The sequence below is a fragment of the Choristoneura fumiferana genome, chromosome 14 (assembly GCF_025370935.1).
Source record: "Choristoneura fumiferana chromosome 14, NRCan_CFum_1, whole genome shotgun sequence".
NCBI classification, from domain to species: Eukaryota; Metazoa; Arthropoda; class Insecta; order Lepidoptera; family Tortricidae; genus Choristoneura; species Choristoneura fumiferana.
In genome coordinates this window covers 17,549,340-17,564,952 of record NC_133485.1, presented here as the reverse complement: position 1 = coordinate 17,564,952, position 15,613 = coordinate 17,549,340, and the positions used below count along the sequence as shown (strand labels likewise).

Genomic DNA, 15,613 nt, shown 5'->3' with positions numbered 1-15,613 from the left:
CACACATTTGACTCACTCTAACATTACATCACTCTGCATTGATAAGTATGATAAATACGGAGTTTTGTCTTACCCCGTATCACCTTTTAAATCCCCACATTATATTATATAACGTATTCAAATAACTAAAAGAAACAAATAAAAACCCTCTTGAATAGGTACATAGCAACATTATCTAGAGAGAATGTTGATAAAACTCATTTTATTGTAGTAGCCCGAACCGTAGGTACGTAAACGTAAACGTCATCATATCATCATAAACTTATGATGATAACATTGTTTACTACAAAAGCGACAAAGTTATTATATCGGTGGCGAATACGTGAACTAATGATTTTACGTACTAACTTTACTTTGCAGTGCGAAGACAGCGCCGCTATTAGAGGCAAACCGAATTTGTAAATACTGTGATTTTAAAATTCAAAATGGCGCTCAAGTGTAAAGGTAAGTAAACATTGCTGAAGAAATTGTCAGTAAGTTCGGTGATTGTTTATTTCTTTTTATGACGAATTACTTCCATAATAAACAGATAAGTTATTTGAATTAAAAAAGTTAACTTATAGACGACTGATTATAGTCGTTAGATAGGAAGTATTATGAATAAACAAACTGCGTTACTACTGGAATAACAAAATATTCTCGAAAGAATGTAATTAAGTTTTCGATTATACATAGCCTAAAAAAATTATGTATTATTATTATTATATCTTATTCGTCGGAAAGTATTTCCTACGTAATTATTGTAGTGAAAATACGATAAGTTTATAATAATATTACTGATGGTCAGTGTGGCGAACTTTTTATAAACGTGGCCAATTTGGCAATTTTAAGATTTTTATGTACCTAGTATAGATTAATTGAATTTTTGATAAATAAAATAAAATTAAACAAAACGTCAAAAATAAACAACTTAATCATATAACATAAAATACCTGCAAACTAAAAAAATAAGAATAAGAATAACTAAAAACCATTAAACCACCATTCCGTGTCGTACCCGGCTCAAAAGTGCTCATAATACCAGCAGCATTTCCCCGCTGAAACAGGTACGACCCGGAGCGGGGGTCGCAACCCCTGTCCCGCAGCCTACGGCCCAGCTCCCTCACCAAAGATTTGGCTTCAGCCCCCCAAGGACCAGCCTTTTCGACCTCTTATTCATTTACCGTTACAGAAATGACATTGAATTTCTTGTTTATTCAATCTGTAATAATAATGTGTGTACAGGTGTATTTATTGTTGGCGCGAAAAGGACGCCATTTTGCAGCTATGGCGGGCCACTCCGAGAGTTGCCAGCCTCTCACGTATTCGCTACGGCGGCAAAGGAAGCGATTCGTTCAGCCAACGTCGATCCAAATACCATCGATAGCACTGTTGTTGGAAATGTTAATTTTGTATGTACATATTTAAAAACAAATCTTTTCTGACGGTATCAGATCCAAAAGACTACTAGGATTTTATTGCACCGGCGGCGTAAAATATTCAGTGTGAGGCAATTCTAAAACAAAGATATCTGTTCCGTTCACTTGCCCCTACCACCAAACACTATGTATGTCATTATGAACAAAGCAGCTATTCTTTTTACCTGCATGGTTATCTGGCAGCTTTCCGAGTCCTACTTAAATAACAAAATAAAACTATTGAAAATTTTCAGCTCAGCCAATGTGACGGCGGAAAGACCGCAAGGTACTGCGGTATATATTCTGAGGTGCCTTTAGACAAGCCAGCTCTGGGTGTGAGCAAAGCTTGTGGCACTGGTCTTCAGGCCATCATCACTAGTGCTGTGGTAAGTTCCCCGAATGATGATCGTTTGAAGGGGGCCCTATAGCACGCGTGAAAATCTTTATGCTAAATCGTTGGAAATTATCTATTCGGTCTCAGGAGAGAGGTCACAGCGAGGACCGAATTTAGAGGTCTGGAGGTTTTGTTACAACGAAAGCGGAAGACTGCATAAAAAAAAGAATGTTTTTAAGCCGTCGTAACTGGATATTTTCTAGGTAGCTCTGTAGCTCCCCTAGATCCCACTAGTCTTGATTTAAACCAGACCAGAGATGGCGCTAGGCGTAGGTGACGTGGGTCACAGCCTACAGTCTCGCGGTCTAAGGGGCCTCGCGCCTCGAAAGTTTCTTGTTTTTTTCGCTTCTTCGCTAATGTGTGGTGTGCAATCACAAGACCAAAATGGGTTATACGCCGCCACTGATTTAAACCTAAAGAAACTCAAGTTGCATGAGACTCTAAATTACACCAGGTAGAATCTCAGCTTTATGGCTCAACTCATAAAAGTATAACTCTTTTCAGGACATATTAACAGGTGCAGCAAAAATATCCTTAACCGGAGGTACAGAAAATATGTCATCTTTACCTCTCCTAGTTCGAAACGTCCGTTTCGGAACTGCTTTAGGGGGGTCATATCAGCTAGAAGACTACATCACGAAGCAATATCTAGATTCATATACCGGTCTGACGCTGCAGCAAATGGCAGAAGAAGTGGCAAAGAGGTGTGGAGTGACGAGGAAAGAGGCAGACGAATTTGCACTGCAAAGTCATTTGAAATGGAAGGCAGGTAATTAGTTTTATCAGACGTTGACTAAAATGTGCAGGTATACCTACTAACTTAACCCATCGCTTCGTCCGTGTTAGAAATACCTTCACGAGAAACAAATACAGTCTTAGAGTATGGCTTGAAAAAAGACTACAATGTGTTTTTAAGGCACAACGTTCGCTCGGACAACGTCATCTTGAATTTTTTTTGGGATTGCAGACGAAATTAACCCGTTATCTTGAAAGCCGCGGTACTTCAACGTTTTTAGATAGTGCCTTCTCTACTTGTGTAAATTTAAAATATTATCCAACAGGAACAAATAAATGAGGATTTCTGTCATGACAACTTTGACTTTTATATCACGTTTTTGATTGCGATATGTCACCTGCTGGTTTCAACAAACTACAAACTCCCATTGAGCCTTGCAATGTATTGCAACTTGCACTTCTTGCAGGTCTAAATTGGGCTTACCTACCTATAATGCAATATTTCAGGGTATGAAAGTAACGTTTTCGAAGACGAAATAGCAAATATGACTGTGGAAATAAAGAAAAAATCTCTCACCGTGGTAAAAGATGAGCTCCCTCGAACTTTTATCGCTGCTGAGCATCTGAGCTCCATGCCACCACTTGCTGGACTCTCCATAGTCACTGAGGGGAATTCATCGGTAAATTATACATTTATTTATAGTACTTTTTTGTCGACGTTAAACCTTCCCACTATAAAAAAACACCGGCCAAGTGCGAGTCGAGTTCAGTACAAATTTGTTAGGTTAGGTATCTATAAATATCCAGTGTTGCCAGAGCATAGGAGTACCGAAGCAAAATTTACAGTCGAGAGCAAAAATAAGTATCTATTCGAACCAATCAAAAATATGTTACTACGGCCTTATTGCGTCGGAATAGGACACTTGACTGTACACAGTGTGGGATATTTTAGATGGTTCCTCATAAAAAAAAATCAACAGAATAAAATGAGGCTAAGTTCTATAGCCAGGGGGTCACATGGTCCCGTTCTAGTCGTAACTGTATAAATCAATTATTCTCCTATTTTTTCGCGCGAATACTAAAAATAAATGATTTTAGAAATTTATTGTTGTCTTAGACCCAGCCCTAGAAGACCTAGGGGGTTATGACCCCCATAACCACCCGATATTTTTTTATTTATTTATTCAGCTCATTTGCTTATATTATTATGTTTGTTTCACCTCCCTGAAGTTAGAGTTGAATAAACAGTCGAGTAGTTATTTGTGAGATAAATGGCGATTGAAAAATCGACAACCAGTTATCAGACTGATAAACTATGGAATAACTTTATTGGTCTGTTAACTATTCGACCGTTTATCTGAGGATTGAAAAATCGGCCCTTAATATAATTAATTATTGAACAAGTGACGCGTTGTGTCAATTAAATTTTGCATTATAGAGCACTCATCTCTTACAGCTACAATCTTCAGGAGGCTGTTTACCCCGTAGTGTAAACATTCAACAGATATTCGTCCGTTCCTTTCCCCAGTCGCCAGCCGACGGCGCAGCAGCTCTACTCCTGGCCAGTGAGGAAGCTGTTCAGCAACACGGCTTGAAGCCACTTGCGCGCGTCGCAGGCTGGGCTACTGTTGGGACCGACCCTGTGGACACTGGGCTGGGGGCTGTGCCGGCTGTACGAAAGCTGATGGACACCACGGGGCTGACTGTTGAGGATGTTGATTTATTTGAGGTAATTGTTTTTATAAGTTCCCACGCACTGGACCCAAGCCCTCTTATTCGGAGAGGAGGCCTTGTGCCCAGCAGTAGGCGTACATATATAGGCTAGAATGATGATGAATTTGTTTTTTTTTTTGGGTTGAGTCACCTTAACTGTCTGCTATTTTTAGTTTTTAAATTTTGTATGAGGTGCTTTACTTAATTATTATACCAACTGAGCTGCACGTAACCAAATCCCTGAGCTGGATGTAACTAAAAATAGTTTTGTTCTATTGATCATTGTTCATTGTACTTAAAAGCTGCACTTGTACTGTGCGCGTATCTCGATGTTTTGTCAATTGTATTTGTTTTTATTTTTGTACAATCAACGATTTACATACATGGATACTAATGCTTTCTCCGTTTCTGGATGAAAAAGTACCAGGAACTAAAATCCGTGATACATAATAAGAGTACCTAGGCACAACAATGGACGACGCTCTTTGGTTTGACAGGACAAGCGAGAATTATGTGAGAAGTAGTAGTAGCACTTCTAGTGTCTAATTGTTATCTGTACACTCTTGCATGAGCAATTCTTGTACCTTACCTACTGATACATATTTATTTCTGGTATATTGGGATCGGGATTTCGATGATATCGGGATTCGATTTGCTAGGTATCTGGGTGTTCTTGGAGGTGGACAACCGACCTAACTTGGTCTGCTGGTATGGTATACTCGTAGGGGCGTACAATAGTACAGTCACCATCAGATGTATCGGAGCGACCAAGGTGATCAAAAATCTAGAAAAATAAACTCTAATGCCTCGAGAATAGGGTGCAGTTCCGATATTTTTGAAAAAACACACACATTGAGAAACAGACGTAGGCACAATTAAGGCGAACCAATTAGGTCCACTATTACGATGTAGCTGTTATTAGTACATTGCGTCTTAAGGGCGGTACCGGTAAATAAGGAATTACTAACGAGACTCGAAGACTGAGTGAGGGCTTTAATGAGTCGATGTTCGTAATTCAAGTACCGCCCGCGCCCGTGCGACATACAATGTTCGACTTTGGGCTTCTAATAGACTCTCGTTCGTAATTCCTTATTTACCGCCCTTAAGACAATGTACTATTGACTCTAACCTAACAAATTCCAGCTCAACGAAACGTTCGCCTCGCAAGCGCTGGCGGCTGCGCGTGAGTTGAAAGTGCGTCAGTACAACCAGCACGGCGGCGCGCTGGCGGTCGGCCACGCCCCAGCCGCCACCGGCGCGCGCATGGCCACGCATCTCGCGCACCAACTGAGGTATACTCGTACCACCGGAATAAGGGCAGATTCAGGAAGATACTTACTTACTAAAATCAATTAGGTTAGAAAAATATCTCCTGTTGTCCTATACCCAGACGTGTTACTCCCATGACCCCCCCTGGATCCGCCCTTGTGTAGCGACACCTAGCGCCATCTAGTATTCCACACAGCAACTGTGAAAGTTTCTCAATTCGGACGCATAAATACAACTTAAGACGTTCTCCCATCGGACTTCGTTCCCGAGGCATAACATCTGCGCATACGCTAGTTTTTCTAAATATATGTGGGAAATAACATTTGATATGTAACGTGCTTTACCGTGAAGGAAAACATCACGAGGAAACCTGCGAAACAATTCAATGGTGTGTGTGAAATTACCGATCCGGCCCACGTGGGAACTACGGCCCAAGCCCTCTCAGTCTGAGAGGAAGTCTGTGTGCGGCGTACGCGAGTAAGCTGTGATGATGGATGATGATGATGGAGATTGATCATGATCATACAATTTTTTTATGATTATCAAACAACTTTGGAACACCACTGCACTGTTTCAAATAAACATTATGAGGAAAGATAGTAATGTCAATTATCATTTCAGCCGCAATAATGTGAAGAGGGCGGTAGCTGCGTCCAGCTGTGGAGGAGGACAGGGCGTCGCGCTCCTGTTGGAAAAAGTGTAACTTGTGAAGTAATGATCTATTAACAACAGCATAACTACATACTAGATATTATACTAAGTAGTCATTTAGTAAATCTGTGACATTTTGTGCAGACAGAACAGAAGGAAATACCCTTTCATATCTATCTTTTCGTATTTTCATCTTAATCGGCATTATTGTTTGAAACAAAGGATTTTTTTATTAATATTCCGGATACAAAAGGTATTAACTTTACGTAAATTATATTCTAAGAAGGCAATACCGGAAAGTCTTGTAATAAAATGCCAGGGAACTGGATATCAACTCAATTAATCTGTCCAGAGCCATGTTAGGGCATCCTGGGTCCCTTGATGGGCTCCAATGGCTATGGGGCCCCGTTGGAATGCAGAAAAATCATAGACAGTGAAAATTCATCATTTTCTGTACCTAAGTGAATATATTGGGTTCTCAGTGGTCACAGACCATGTCCCGTATACCTTTATGGAAAGACAGTATTGTATCTATTAAGTAACGTCACAAAAAAGATAGGTTACAGAAATCAACTTACATACAAAGTGCGCTCGAGCAACGCACACATAGACACTGCTCACGGACAGGATATCTCGGACCGGTCAGGACCAGTGCGAGTGCGAGTGTCACCCGCTTGAGACACGCGTCTGTGAACTTTTTTGTGCAATAATGGAGAATGCGAATTTATTACACTTTAAATATAATAATCGTGAATTTCGCCAAAGTCAAAATCATCGCAAGATATTTTCTGTGACAAATTTGTAATATAAGAATGACAAACATTAAAATATTTTAGTTATTATTAATTTATATATTTCCATTCATTCCCGTTTCATTCTCAACAATAAATCCAACAACTAGATTCTAGTGCCACTACCACGATAGTTTTTTGTGCATAAGCCGTAGTTGACAACCCTAGAGTGACCGCCGAGTGTAGGTATGAAAAGTGAAGTACATGACTTCTGTACTTATCTGTTTTGTGAAAAGGTGCAGAGATGAGAATTTTGTACTATAAAAAAATAGTTTTATAGTTAATGTTTACTAATTTCATAACATTTATATAAAAGGAGGCAGACAGCACATATTACTGCAAACTTGTTGCTTATGATGTAAATACTTAAAAATAAAGCTTACAAAAAAAACAACTGAATATTACAATTATGTAGATCTTATAGATAAGTTACAATAATGGTTTTTCTTTATATTTAATCCATGTTTAATAATAAGCTTAAGTTATTATACTATGTTAATGTTTCCCCTTTAGTTACCTGTAAATAAATGGTATATAATCAGTGTTTATATCATTCCCACTATTTATAATTTTAGAAATATATTTTTTTGAAATCTGTGGTTTTGTGTAGTAGCAAATGTTTTTTAGTAGCCTATACCTAGGTACACATAGTGAAAATAAAGCACCTACTAGGGTGTGTAAGAAAAAACCCACTAACCTTAAAAACTTTAAATTAAAATACATACATACGCGTCAAACACATAACCCTCCTTCTTCAGTCGGGTAAAAAAAAAGAAAAACAAGCCTAGTAGTCTAGAAGGGTATTTACCGAACATACAATACCGTCATGATATTTCATGTACATGCCCATAGAAACTCTTATCAGTTTGTCTATGGGCGGTGGTGATCTCTTATCATCAGGAGACCCACTTGCTCGTTTGCCATCCAGTTGAATAAAAAAAAAAAAAAAAAACACCAGTTTGTATGGGAAAGAACATGAAATAAGGGGTTGGTATTTCCATGTCGGTATTATCTGTGCCGGTAAATAGTGTCACCAGCCTAGAACAAAAGTGTTAAGTGACTTAGAGTCGCCAGTACGCTCGCCGCTGATCGCATTTTCATACAAAAGTAGTTTTGTTCTAATTTACAAACAACACACTGAAACAAAATAAAACTTTGCGACTATAATGGGAGCAGCTATATAGATGCTTATAATTAGTTTTCATTGATATTCAATAAAATCACATTAATTTTAAGTTTTGTATGAGAAATGGAAATTTGTTATTGTTTTTTTTCTGCTACATTTTATTTTAACCAAACCTAAATTATAAGCATCGTAATGGCTGCTCCCATTATAGTTGCAAAGTTGCGTTTTGATCTGTAGTGCTGCTTGTAAATAAGAACGAAACTACATTTGTATGGGGACGCAAGCATACTGGGGACTCTTAAAGTTAAACAGTTGGGACCCATTCAAAATTTCTCAATAATGGGTCCCCAACTCTAACAAACTGGTGCATTTGAAATATTAAATAAATAAATATCACGGGACAATTCACACCAATTGACCTAGTCCCAAAGTAAGCTTAGCAAAGCTTGTGTTATGGGTACTAAGCAGGTAAGCAGTGGTTTCAGTGCAAGGGAGAGTGTAATATCTGTCTTTAGTGTGGTGTATATATCTGAGGCTCCCCATGAGGTTGACATAGTCACATTTGGTGTGCTAAAGCCTCGTTAAAATATGAGAAGGAAAAAAAAAGGGTACTAAGCAATGGATAAATATAATTATATAGATAGATACATACTTAAATACATATTAAACACCCAAGACCCGAGTACATACATTCGTATTTTTCATACAAATATCTGCCCCAACACAGGAATCAAACCCGGGACCTCAAGCTTCATAGTCAGGTTCTCTAACCACTAGGCCATCTGGTTGTTTATAGTATTTATGCCTAATTAAATGACATGATACCTACAGCTAATTTTTAGTTCATGTAATGTACCAGTACCTACTAATACACACTATGTAAATAAAAATGTGAGCATCATAAAAAATGACTCACTATCATTCTAGAGGTATAATTCAAACTGTGCTATTCAAGCATCCTAAATCCTACTGTATTAATGAACTTTGAGTAAATTAATATTATTTGTAAATAGATACTTACACAGGCTTCCAAATAGTCAATCTTCCTCTCCAATGACGTCAATTTCTCATTTAAAGTGGCTAACCGCGATCTACAGGACATATCTGGAACAAGATAGAAATTTAATTTGCTAAGCCCTAGTTAATAACCAGGAACTTCAAGTTAATAAATGATACAGTAATTGCGGTTAAAAAGCGACCAGCTTTCTCTTACCGAAAGAGTTCAGAAAATCCGTGATTTTTTTAATGCTTCCTGTGATGACTTCGATGTATTCCCTGTTCGCCCAGTCCTGCTGAATTTGTTTCTGGATAGTTTCTCGTGGAGGTGCAGCCATTTTAATGTATATTTAATTTATTTTCAGTTAAATATTCGATACAACAACAAAGTATCGAACACACCTCAACCAGCAACCAACTAAACTGATAAAGTTAACGACCAAAACGTATGGTTCTGAAATTTGTACATTTATACTGTGTCTTCTATACTTTTTCATTTGGTTGGATTATAGTCATGTTGACGTTTCTAAATAGCATCTGAGGCATTATTTTAAACGCTAATAAAAATAGAGTTCTTTAGTAACAACTGGAGTAATCTGTCACTGACTGTCAGCTGTCACTGTCAATATGAAATGTGAAACAGCTGTGTGGTGCGGCGATTTCGGGAATGCAGCTGCAGCATATTTTTCACATTTTTAATACTTAAATAAGCATTTTTCAATCCACAATGGACGAAATAGAATACAAATTAAACACCAACAACAGTGTTTTGATAGTAAACGCCATCGATAAATTGATCAGTGTGATTAAATCTAAGGTCAAACCTGCTGAACGTCAGAAGTTTGTTTTGGAAAACGAGGAGCTTAGGTTTTTGAGGGAGAAATGCTCTTCGAAGCAGAGGCTGGTCAGCTTGACGGCTTGCCAAGGTTTGCTAGCTTTAGTGGAGCTTGGGGTGCTAGAGATTGCACACACCATGTCGACGGTGGTAACCTTATTACCAAGTGCACAGTAAGTAACTTTTTAAGCTTTTCTGTAAGTACGTCCCTTTCTAACTCCCTCAGCAGGAAACGGACATACTGAGCGATATAGGAGAAAACAGTGGAGGTACTACGTAGTTTTGAACAGAAATGTAAATGGATAGAAAAGTTCTAATTAGGAATATCAGCTAGTTGAGTGACTCACTGTCTAATTAGGAAAATTGAGTGGTTGAGGAGGGGGGGGGGCGTGAGAGGGGTTGTATCCTTGTGTCCTCCTCCTTCTGGAACATCAGTTTGCACTGGGACGTGTATTGTATGCAGTTTTTTTTAATTTTGTTTTTTATTAGTGTTTTTTTTTTCAATTATTTACATTGAGTCAAAACACTTATTAGTGATTTATTAGTTATTACTTAGTGTGGTTATTAAATGTGAGTCTATTACACCTTGATAAGTTTGTATGTGACACTTGGTGGCACCTTGTTGCAGGAAGCTTCTGCTGTCCTTGTCACATTTTTTTTGATAAGTGCAGCAAATGCTGACTGCAACAGAGTTCCACCAAGTGTCACGCACAAGCCAGTTTAGGTATTCAGAAATTATTATTATATTTTCTGTACTGAGTGAAGCTTTTCCTTTTGTTTAACAGTAATTACTCAGCAATAATCTCTACAATGGCTGGTCTCCTGATCCTGGACCTCCGCTCCCGCCTGGTCCCCGGGCAGCCCTACCGCTGTCAGTTTGGGCTGCGCTCGCCACAGCACCCATTCATCACTGTTATTGAGAAGAACAAGGATGCCGAGGAGGAGATCCTCACCCAGATGCATGCTTTGTGCACTCATCCGGATTATGTGTGAGATAAATCTTATGATATATCTATTGTGGAACTATAATATATTAGGGCCCTTCCACACATAAATGATGCTTTCTGTATTTATGCTTTTTAATTTTATGCGTAAAAGAATATGCGCAATGATGAGTATGCACATCGCTAATTTGGCTAAAAGCAATTATGCGTAACAATAATAATACAAATAATTTTATTCCATCCAATAGAGAACCATGTATTTATCTATATAAGTATGTTTATCTGTGGCCTAGTATCCATAGTACTAGCTTTTTTTTAGTATGGGACTAGGTCAATTGGTGTCAAGTGTCCCACGATATTTATTTATTCTTACCTAAAGAAGCTAGCTTTATCTAGATAAAGCTTGTACCTAGGTACTTATGATGGCGAATACCTGTACAACACCTAGGATGAGTGATATTGCTATCTCCAATAAACAGGCCATTATAAAAATAACAGCGGTTCATAGTTATCACGCTCCTTTCCACTTTGCAGTGTGTCATCGAACAGCCTGGAGCTCCTCCGGGCCGTGTTCCTGTGGCTGACGAGTCACCCGCAGCGCGGGACGTCCCTGCGGCCCTGGCGGCTGCTGCTGAGCCTGCCCGGCACTCCTGCACAGGCCGACTTGCTTCTGGCTTGCGTCAGCTACCAACAGGTGTGCTATACTATCATTAATGTACATAACAAAAGCTAGTACAAAAGCTGTTACATAACTTGAACCAGTTCGGCCGCTCGTTGGTGGACGTCCTACGCTGCGCTTGCCAATCCAAGGTCTCTACCATGTACTATATGGCTTGCCCATAGCCACTTCAATGAGCTAATAAGAAATGTGCAAGCATTTTTTTTTAATATCTTGAGCCATCCTCACATTAATTGCAAAGAAGAAGACTGATTTCCCTAATACATCAGAATATCTTCGGTTACAAATCGGTTTGCAGTACAACAGTAAGAACAATTTTTTTTATTTTTTTTTTATTAAGTATTTACAAACATACAGTCTTACACAATAATTTTGCATTTTAGCTAAAGCTAGGAATTAGTTTTATATAAATAGACCTATAGTTCCCTATAAAAAAATGAATATTAAGTACAGTTAACTTTTGTTAAAAAATATGAAACACGTTTAAACATACAACCTATACCTATGAAATATTAACATCATCAATTATCTTAAGCCCATATACACACACATATTCATGCATATATAAATATCTACTTCAATAAATCTCTGATACATTTTTTAAATACATCCAACGAGCTGCAAAACAAATCGGCACTCATACACCTATCATTATACAGTTTGCACACACGTCTCAAGTGGGTCAATCAACTTTTTTACCCACACTAAACTGTCCGCAACATTTTTCAAAAAATTGCAGATTTTTGTGAGTAAACATGTTTTTTCTGTAATTTAATAGATGGTGTACATGAATACATGCCATCCTATGTAAGTTCAACCTATTAAACCGTGCAATATCTGGTTGGAAGTACGATTTTTTGGTAACGCCAGAGACAATTTTGGTAACGCAGGAGACGCCCAAAGTGTCGGTAAAATAGTTGATTGGCCCAAGTACGAGAATTGCGCATGCCTGGTTCTATGTTTCTGTACACTAAACAACGCCCTTTTACGGCAGCTGCGTTCGTTTTTCCGGGGGACGCGAATGTTCACACTTCACACCAATCAGTAGTTCAGGGGCATCTATCAGATATAATATAATAATATATGATAATATGATATTGTTGCAGATCAACAATCCGCAACTGGTGGAGCGCGCGTTGGCGGCGTGCAGCGCGGTCGCGGACGCGGCCGTGTACCAACAACAGCGGCACCAGGTCGCCGCGCTGATGCCGCTGCTGGCACGCATATCCAACGAGCTCGTCAAACACGGGTACGGTACAGTACCAGTACCCTTAGCACGCGCTGAAGATTCAAAAGAGTCAGATCCTCAATCGGATCCGAATCCCTTAATCACTCCTTTCAAATCTTATCGACTCCGGAGTTACTAACTCCGACCAAGTCCGGCCGGATCGAGCGGCTCGTGATCGCCGTCACACTCACTCGCTCCGCTTTCACTCTCGGCTCGGATCGGATCGGATCTTATTACGTTTGGTCGGGCGCTGAGTGAGCCGGTACCTACGTCGGTACTCGGACGGACTTCACGCTCGGTTATATTGGAAAGAAATGAGATAGAATTAGAACACAATATAATATGACCGGAGCGGGCGACGCATATTTAACACTGTTTTCAAGCTTCAAATAGTCAAACAGAAAACTAGTAGGTTCTTGAAGTAGCTCATAGTTCTTTAAAAAATACGCAATTTAGAATTTTTCAACATTAAAAGGACGAAACGAATCGGTACTTCAGTTCAGTTCAGTACATTGACCTTGGTACCTACCGAACCGAGCCGGGCCGCATCGGCCATAGATAAATTAATAATCGCTCGAAAGAACCGGAGTCAATAAAGGAGTCGGATTCAATAAGCGGATTCGGTACCGACACCGGAGCTGGATCTAGTGAGTCAGATCACTTCGCGGAGTTGAGATTACCCATGTCTAATACAAGTCAACGCACGTAAAAAGAGCTCTGGGTGGCTAGTGGAGGGGATACGTTTACGCATCTGTCAACTAACAAGCCAATGGCGTGACGGCCGCGCGCGCTCCCACGCCCCCTCCCGCGTCCCTCACTGCGCAGGTACTAGCGTTGGCTAACTGCTGTCTGCACAATGCACGCCATAGGATTCAATACAATGGCTCTTTGCACACCATAATAGTTAGTGATACAGATAACAGGTACACAGATAAAATTACAAGTTAAGCCAAGCCATTAACCTCAGCCGTGGTGGCCGAGTGGTTTGACCTATGGCCTCTCAAGCAGAGGATCGTGGGTTCAAACCCCGGCCCGCACCTCTGAGTTTCTTCGAAATTCATGTGCGAAATTACATTAGAAATTTGCCACGAGCTTTACGGTGAAGGAAAACATCGTGGGGAAACCTGCACAAACCTGCGAAGCAATTCAATGGTGTGTGTGAAGTTCCCAATCCGCACTGGGCCCGCGTGGGAACTACGGCCCAAGCCCTCTCATTCTGAGAGGAGGCCTGTGCCCAGCAGTGGGACGTATATAGGCCGGGATGATGATGATGATGATTAACCTCATTGTTCTTAAGGGGCATCCATAATTTACATTACCACAATTTTTACCACTTTTAAACTCCCCTTATTGCTTTGAAAATAGCAATGAAATTATAAACATTTACCTATTCGAGACACAAAAATATCAAACATGAAATTAAAAACAGAGAAAGGGTAAATTACAATGTGAAACTATTTTATGTAACCGAAATGGTCCCGCCTCAGCATAAATGCAGACTCCTTGGATGGAGTCAGCGCTGGTCTTCCGTTGAAGCAATCATTTTGTTCTTGTATCACAAACCGACTGAATATCCTATCAATTCCTTAAAGGGTCGGCAACGCACCTGTGATCCCCCTCGTGTTGCGGGTGTCCATGGGCGACGGTGATCGCTCTCCATCAGGTGACCCGTCTGCTCGTTTGTCCCCTCGTTTTATAAAAAAAACCCTTTCCTAAATAAGCGACGTAATTTATGAATAACTCATAGCATTCAACATGGCGTGAAGCGTTTCAAGCTATCATATCTTCAACTTTTTGTTTTTGACAATCACCGGGAAGAGTACCAACTTGTCAGTGATCGTTTCATCTCGTTTATTTGGAGCCTGCCGGTTTCTTAGGGTTCCGGAGCCAAAATGGCAAAAACGGAACCCTTATAGTTTCGCCATGTCTGTCTGTCTGTCCGTCCGCGGCTTTGCCCAAATGATAGAAAGCTGTAATTTCGCACGGATATATATGTAAATTATGCCCACATAATGGTACAATAGAAAATAATAAAAAACATTTTTTTAGTGTACCTCCCATAGACGTAAAGTGGGGCTGTTTTTTTTTCTCATTCAACCCTATGGTGCGGGGTATCATTGGATAAGTCTTTTAAAACCATGAAAGGTTTGCTAACACGATTTTTCGATTCACTGATTTGTTTGCGCAATATTCAACTTTAAAGTGCAAATTTTCATTAAAATCGAACGCCTCCCCCCCCTCTCTTAAATCTAAACCGGTGGGTGGAAAATTTGAAAAAATTCAGAATGATAGTAAGTATATCAAACTTTCTAGGAAAACTATAACGGCTAAGTTTGCTTGAGAATTATTAGTAGTTTAAGAGTAAATAGCAGCCTAAGGTATAAAATATACCTAAACTTGGAAGATTCCGTATAAAATACGAAATCCTTTGAAAAATATATTTTTTTTCATAATGGCTACGGAACCCTATTCTGGGCGTCTCCGACACGCTCTTGGCCGGTTTTTTTCTCATGTTTTTACACCGTTGTTTATGGTCAGGCGTGACCCGCGCGCGTGCTACACGGCAATAGAGCGCGGCTTCGGGACAGACGCGCCGGAGCTGCAGCCGCCGCCGCTCGCCCTGTCCTTACTGGCGGACAATCTGAGCCACAGCTCTGCTCTTCATCTGCACGAGCTGTTCACACTCTGTGAGTTCTCTTTCAATAAAAAAAAAAGAAAAAAAAGACATTTATTGCCACATAAAAAAAAAATACACTGAACATAACAAAATACAAAAAATAAAAAACAACAGACACGTTACAAATATGTGGCAATAGGCTCAGGCTCAGCATTCACATGCTGCCGGTCGACAACCA

General features: G+C 39.7%; 3 protein-coding genes across 4 annotated transcripts in view; 2 read left to right on the top strand and 1 right to left on the bottom strand.

Moving 5' to 3' along the window:
* Positions 1 to 69: 69 nt before the first annotated feature.
* On the top strand, positions 70 to 6,844 carry LOC141435329 (3-ketoacyl-CoA thiolase, mitochondrial-like). Of its 2 annotated transcripts, XM_074098038.1 has the most exons (9): positions 71 to 226; positions 361 to 444; positions 1,225 to 1,391; positions 1,652 to 1,783; positions 2,296 to 2,560; positions 3,034 to 3,206; positions 4,055 to 4,255; positions 5,383 to 5,531; positions 6,130 to 6,844. In XM_074098038.1, the coding sequence occupies exons 2-9, from the start codon at positions 426 to 428 to the stop codon at positions 6,209 to 6,211; spliced, it is 1,188 nt and encodes a 395-aa protein (XP_073954139.1). In that variant the 5' UTR covers positions 71 to 226; positions 361 to 425; the 3' UTR covers positions 6,212 to 6,844. The 2 variants fall into 2 exon arrangements, with proteins under 2 accessions (XP_073954138.1, XP_073954139.1); XM_074098037.1 differs by lacking the exon at positions 361 to 444 and having other exon boundaries at positions 70 to 340.
* Positions 6,845 to 7,221: 377 nt separating this feature from the next.
* Positions 7,222 to 9,609, bottom strand: HSPC300 (haematopoietic stem/progenitor cell protein 300). The gene is made up of 3 exons (XM_074098039.1): positions 9,290 to 9,609; positions 9,098 to 9,180; positions 7,222 to 7,467 (listed from the first exon to the last, which is right to left on the bottom strand). Exons 1-3 carry the CDS (start codon positions 9,408 to 9,410, stop codon positions 7,441 to 7,443), a joined length of 231 nt encoding a protein of 76 aa, XP_073954140.1. The 5' UTR covers positions 9,411 to 9,609; the 3' UTR covers positions 7,222 to 7,440.
* Positions 9,610 to 9,712: 103 nt separating this feature from the next.
* Positions 9,713 to 15,613, top strand: part of LOC141435050 (uncharacterized) — a 27,487-nt gene continuing 21,586 nt past the window's right edge. Inside the window, exons 1-4 of the mRNA XM_074097570.1 lie at positions 9,713 to 10,080; positions 10,693 to 10,896; positions 11,386 to 11,545; positions 12,637 to 12,779. Of these exons, the coding sequence (XP_073953671.1) occupies positions 9,800 to 10,080; positions 10,693 to 10,896; positions 11,386 to 11,545; positions 12,637 to 12,779 (788 nt within the window). The 5' untranslated portion in view covers positions 9,713 to 9,799. The remainder of the gene's footprint in view (positions 10,081 to 10,692; positions 10,897 to 11,385; positions 11,546 to 12,636; positions 12,780 to 15,613) is intronic.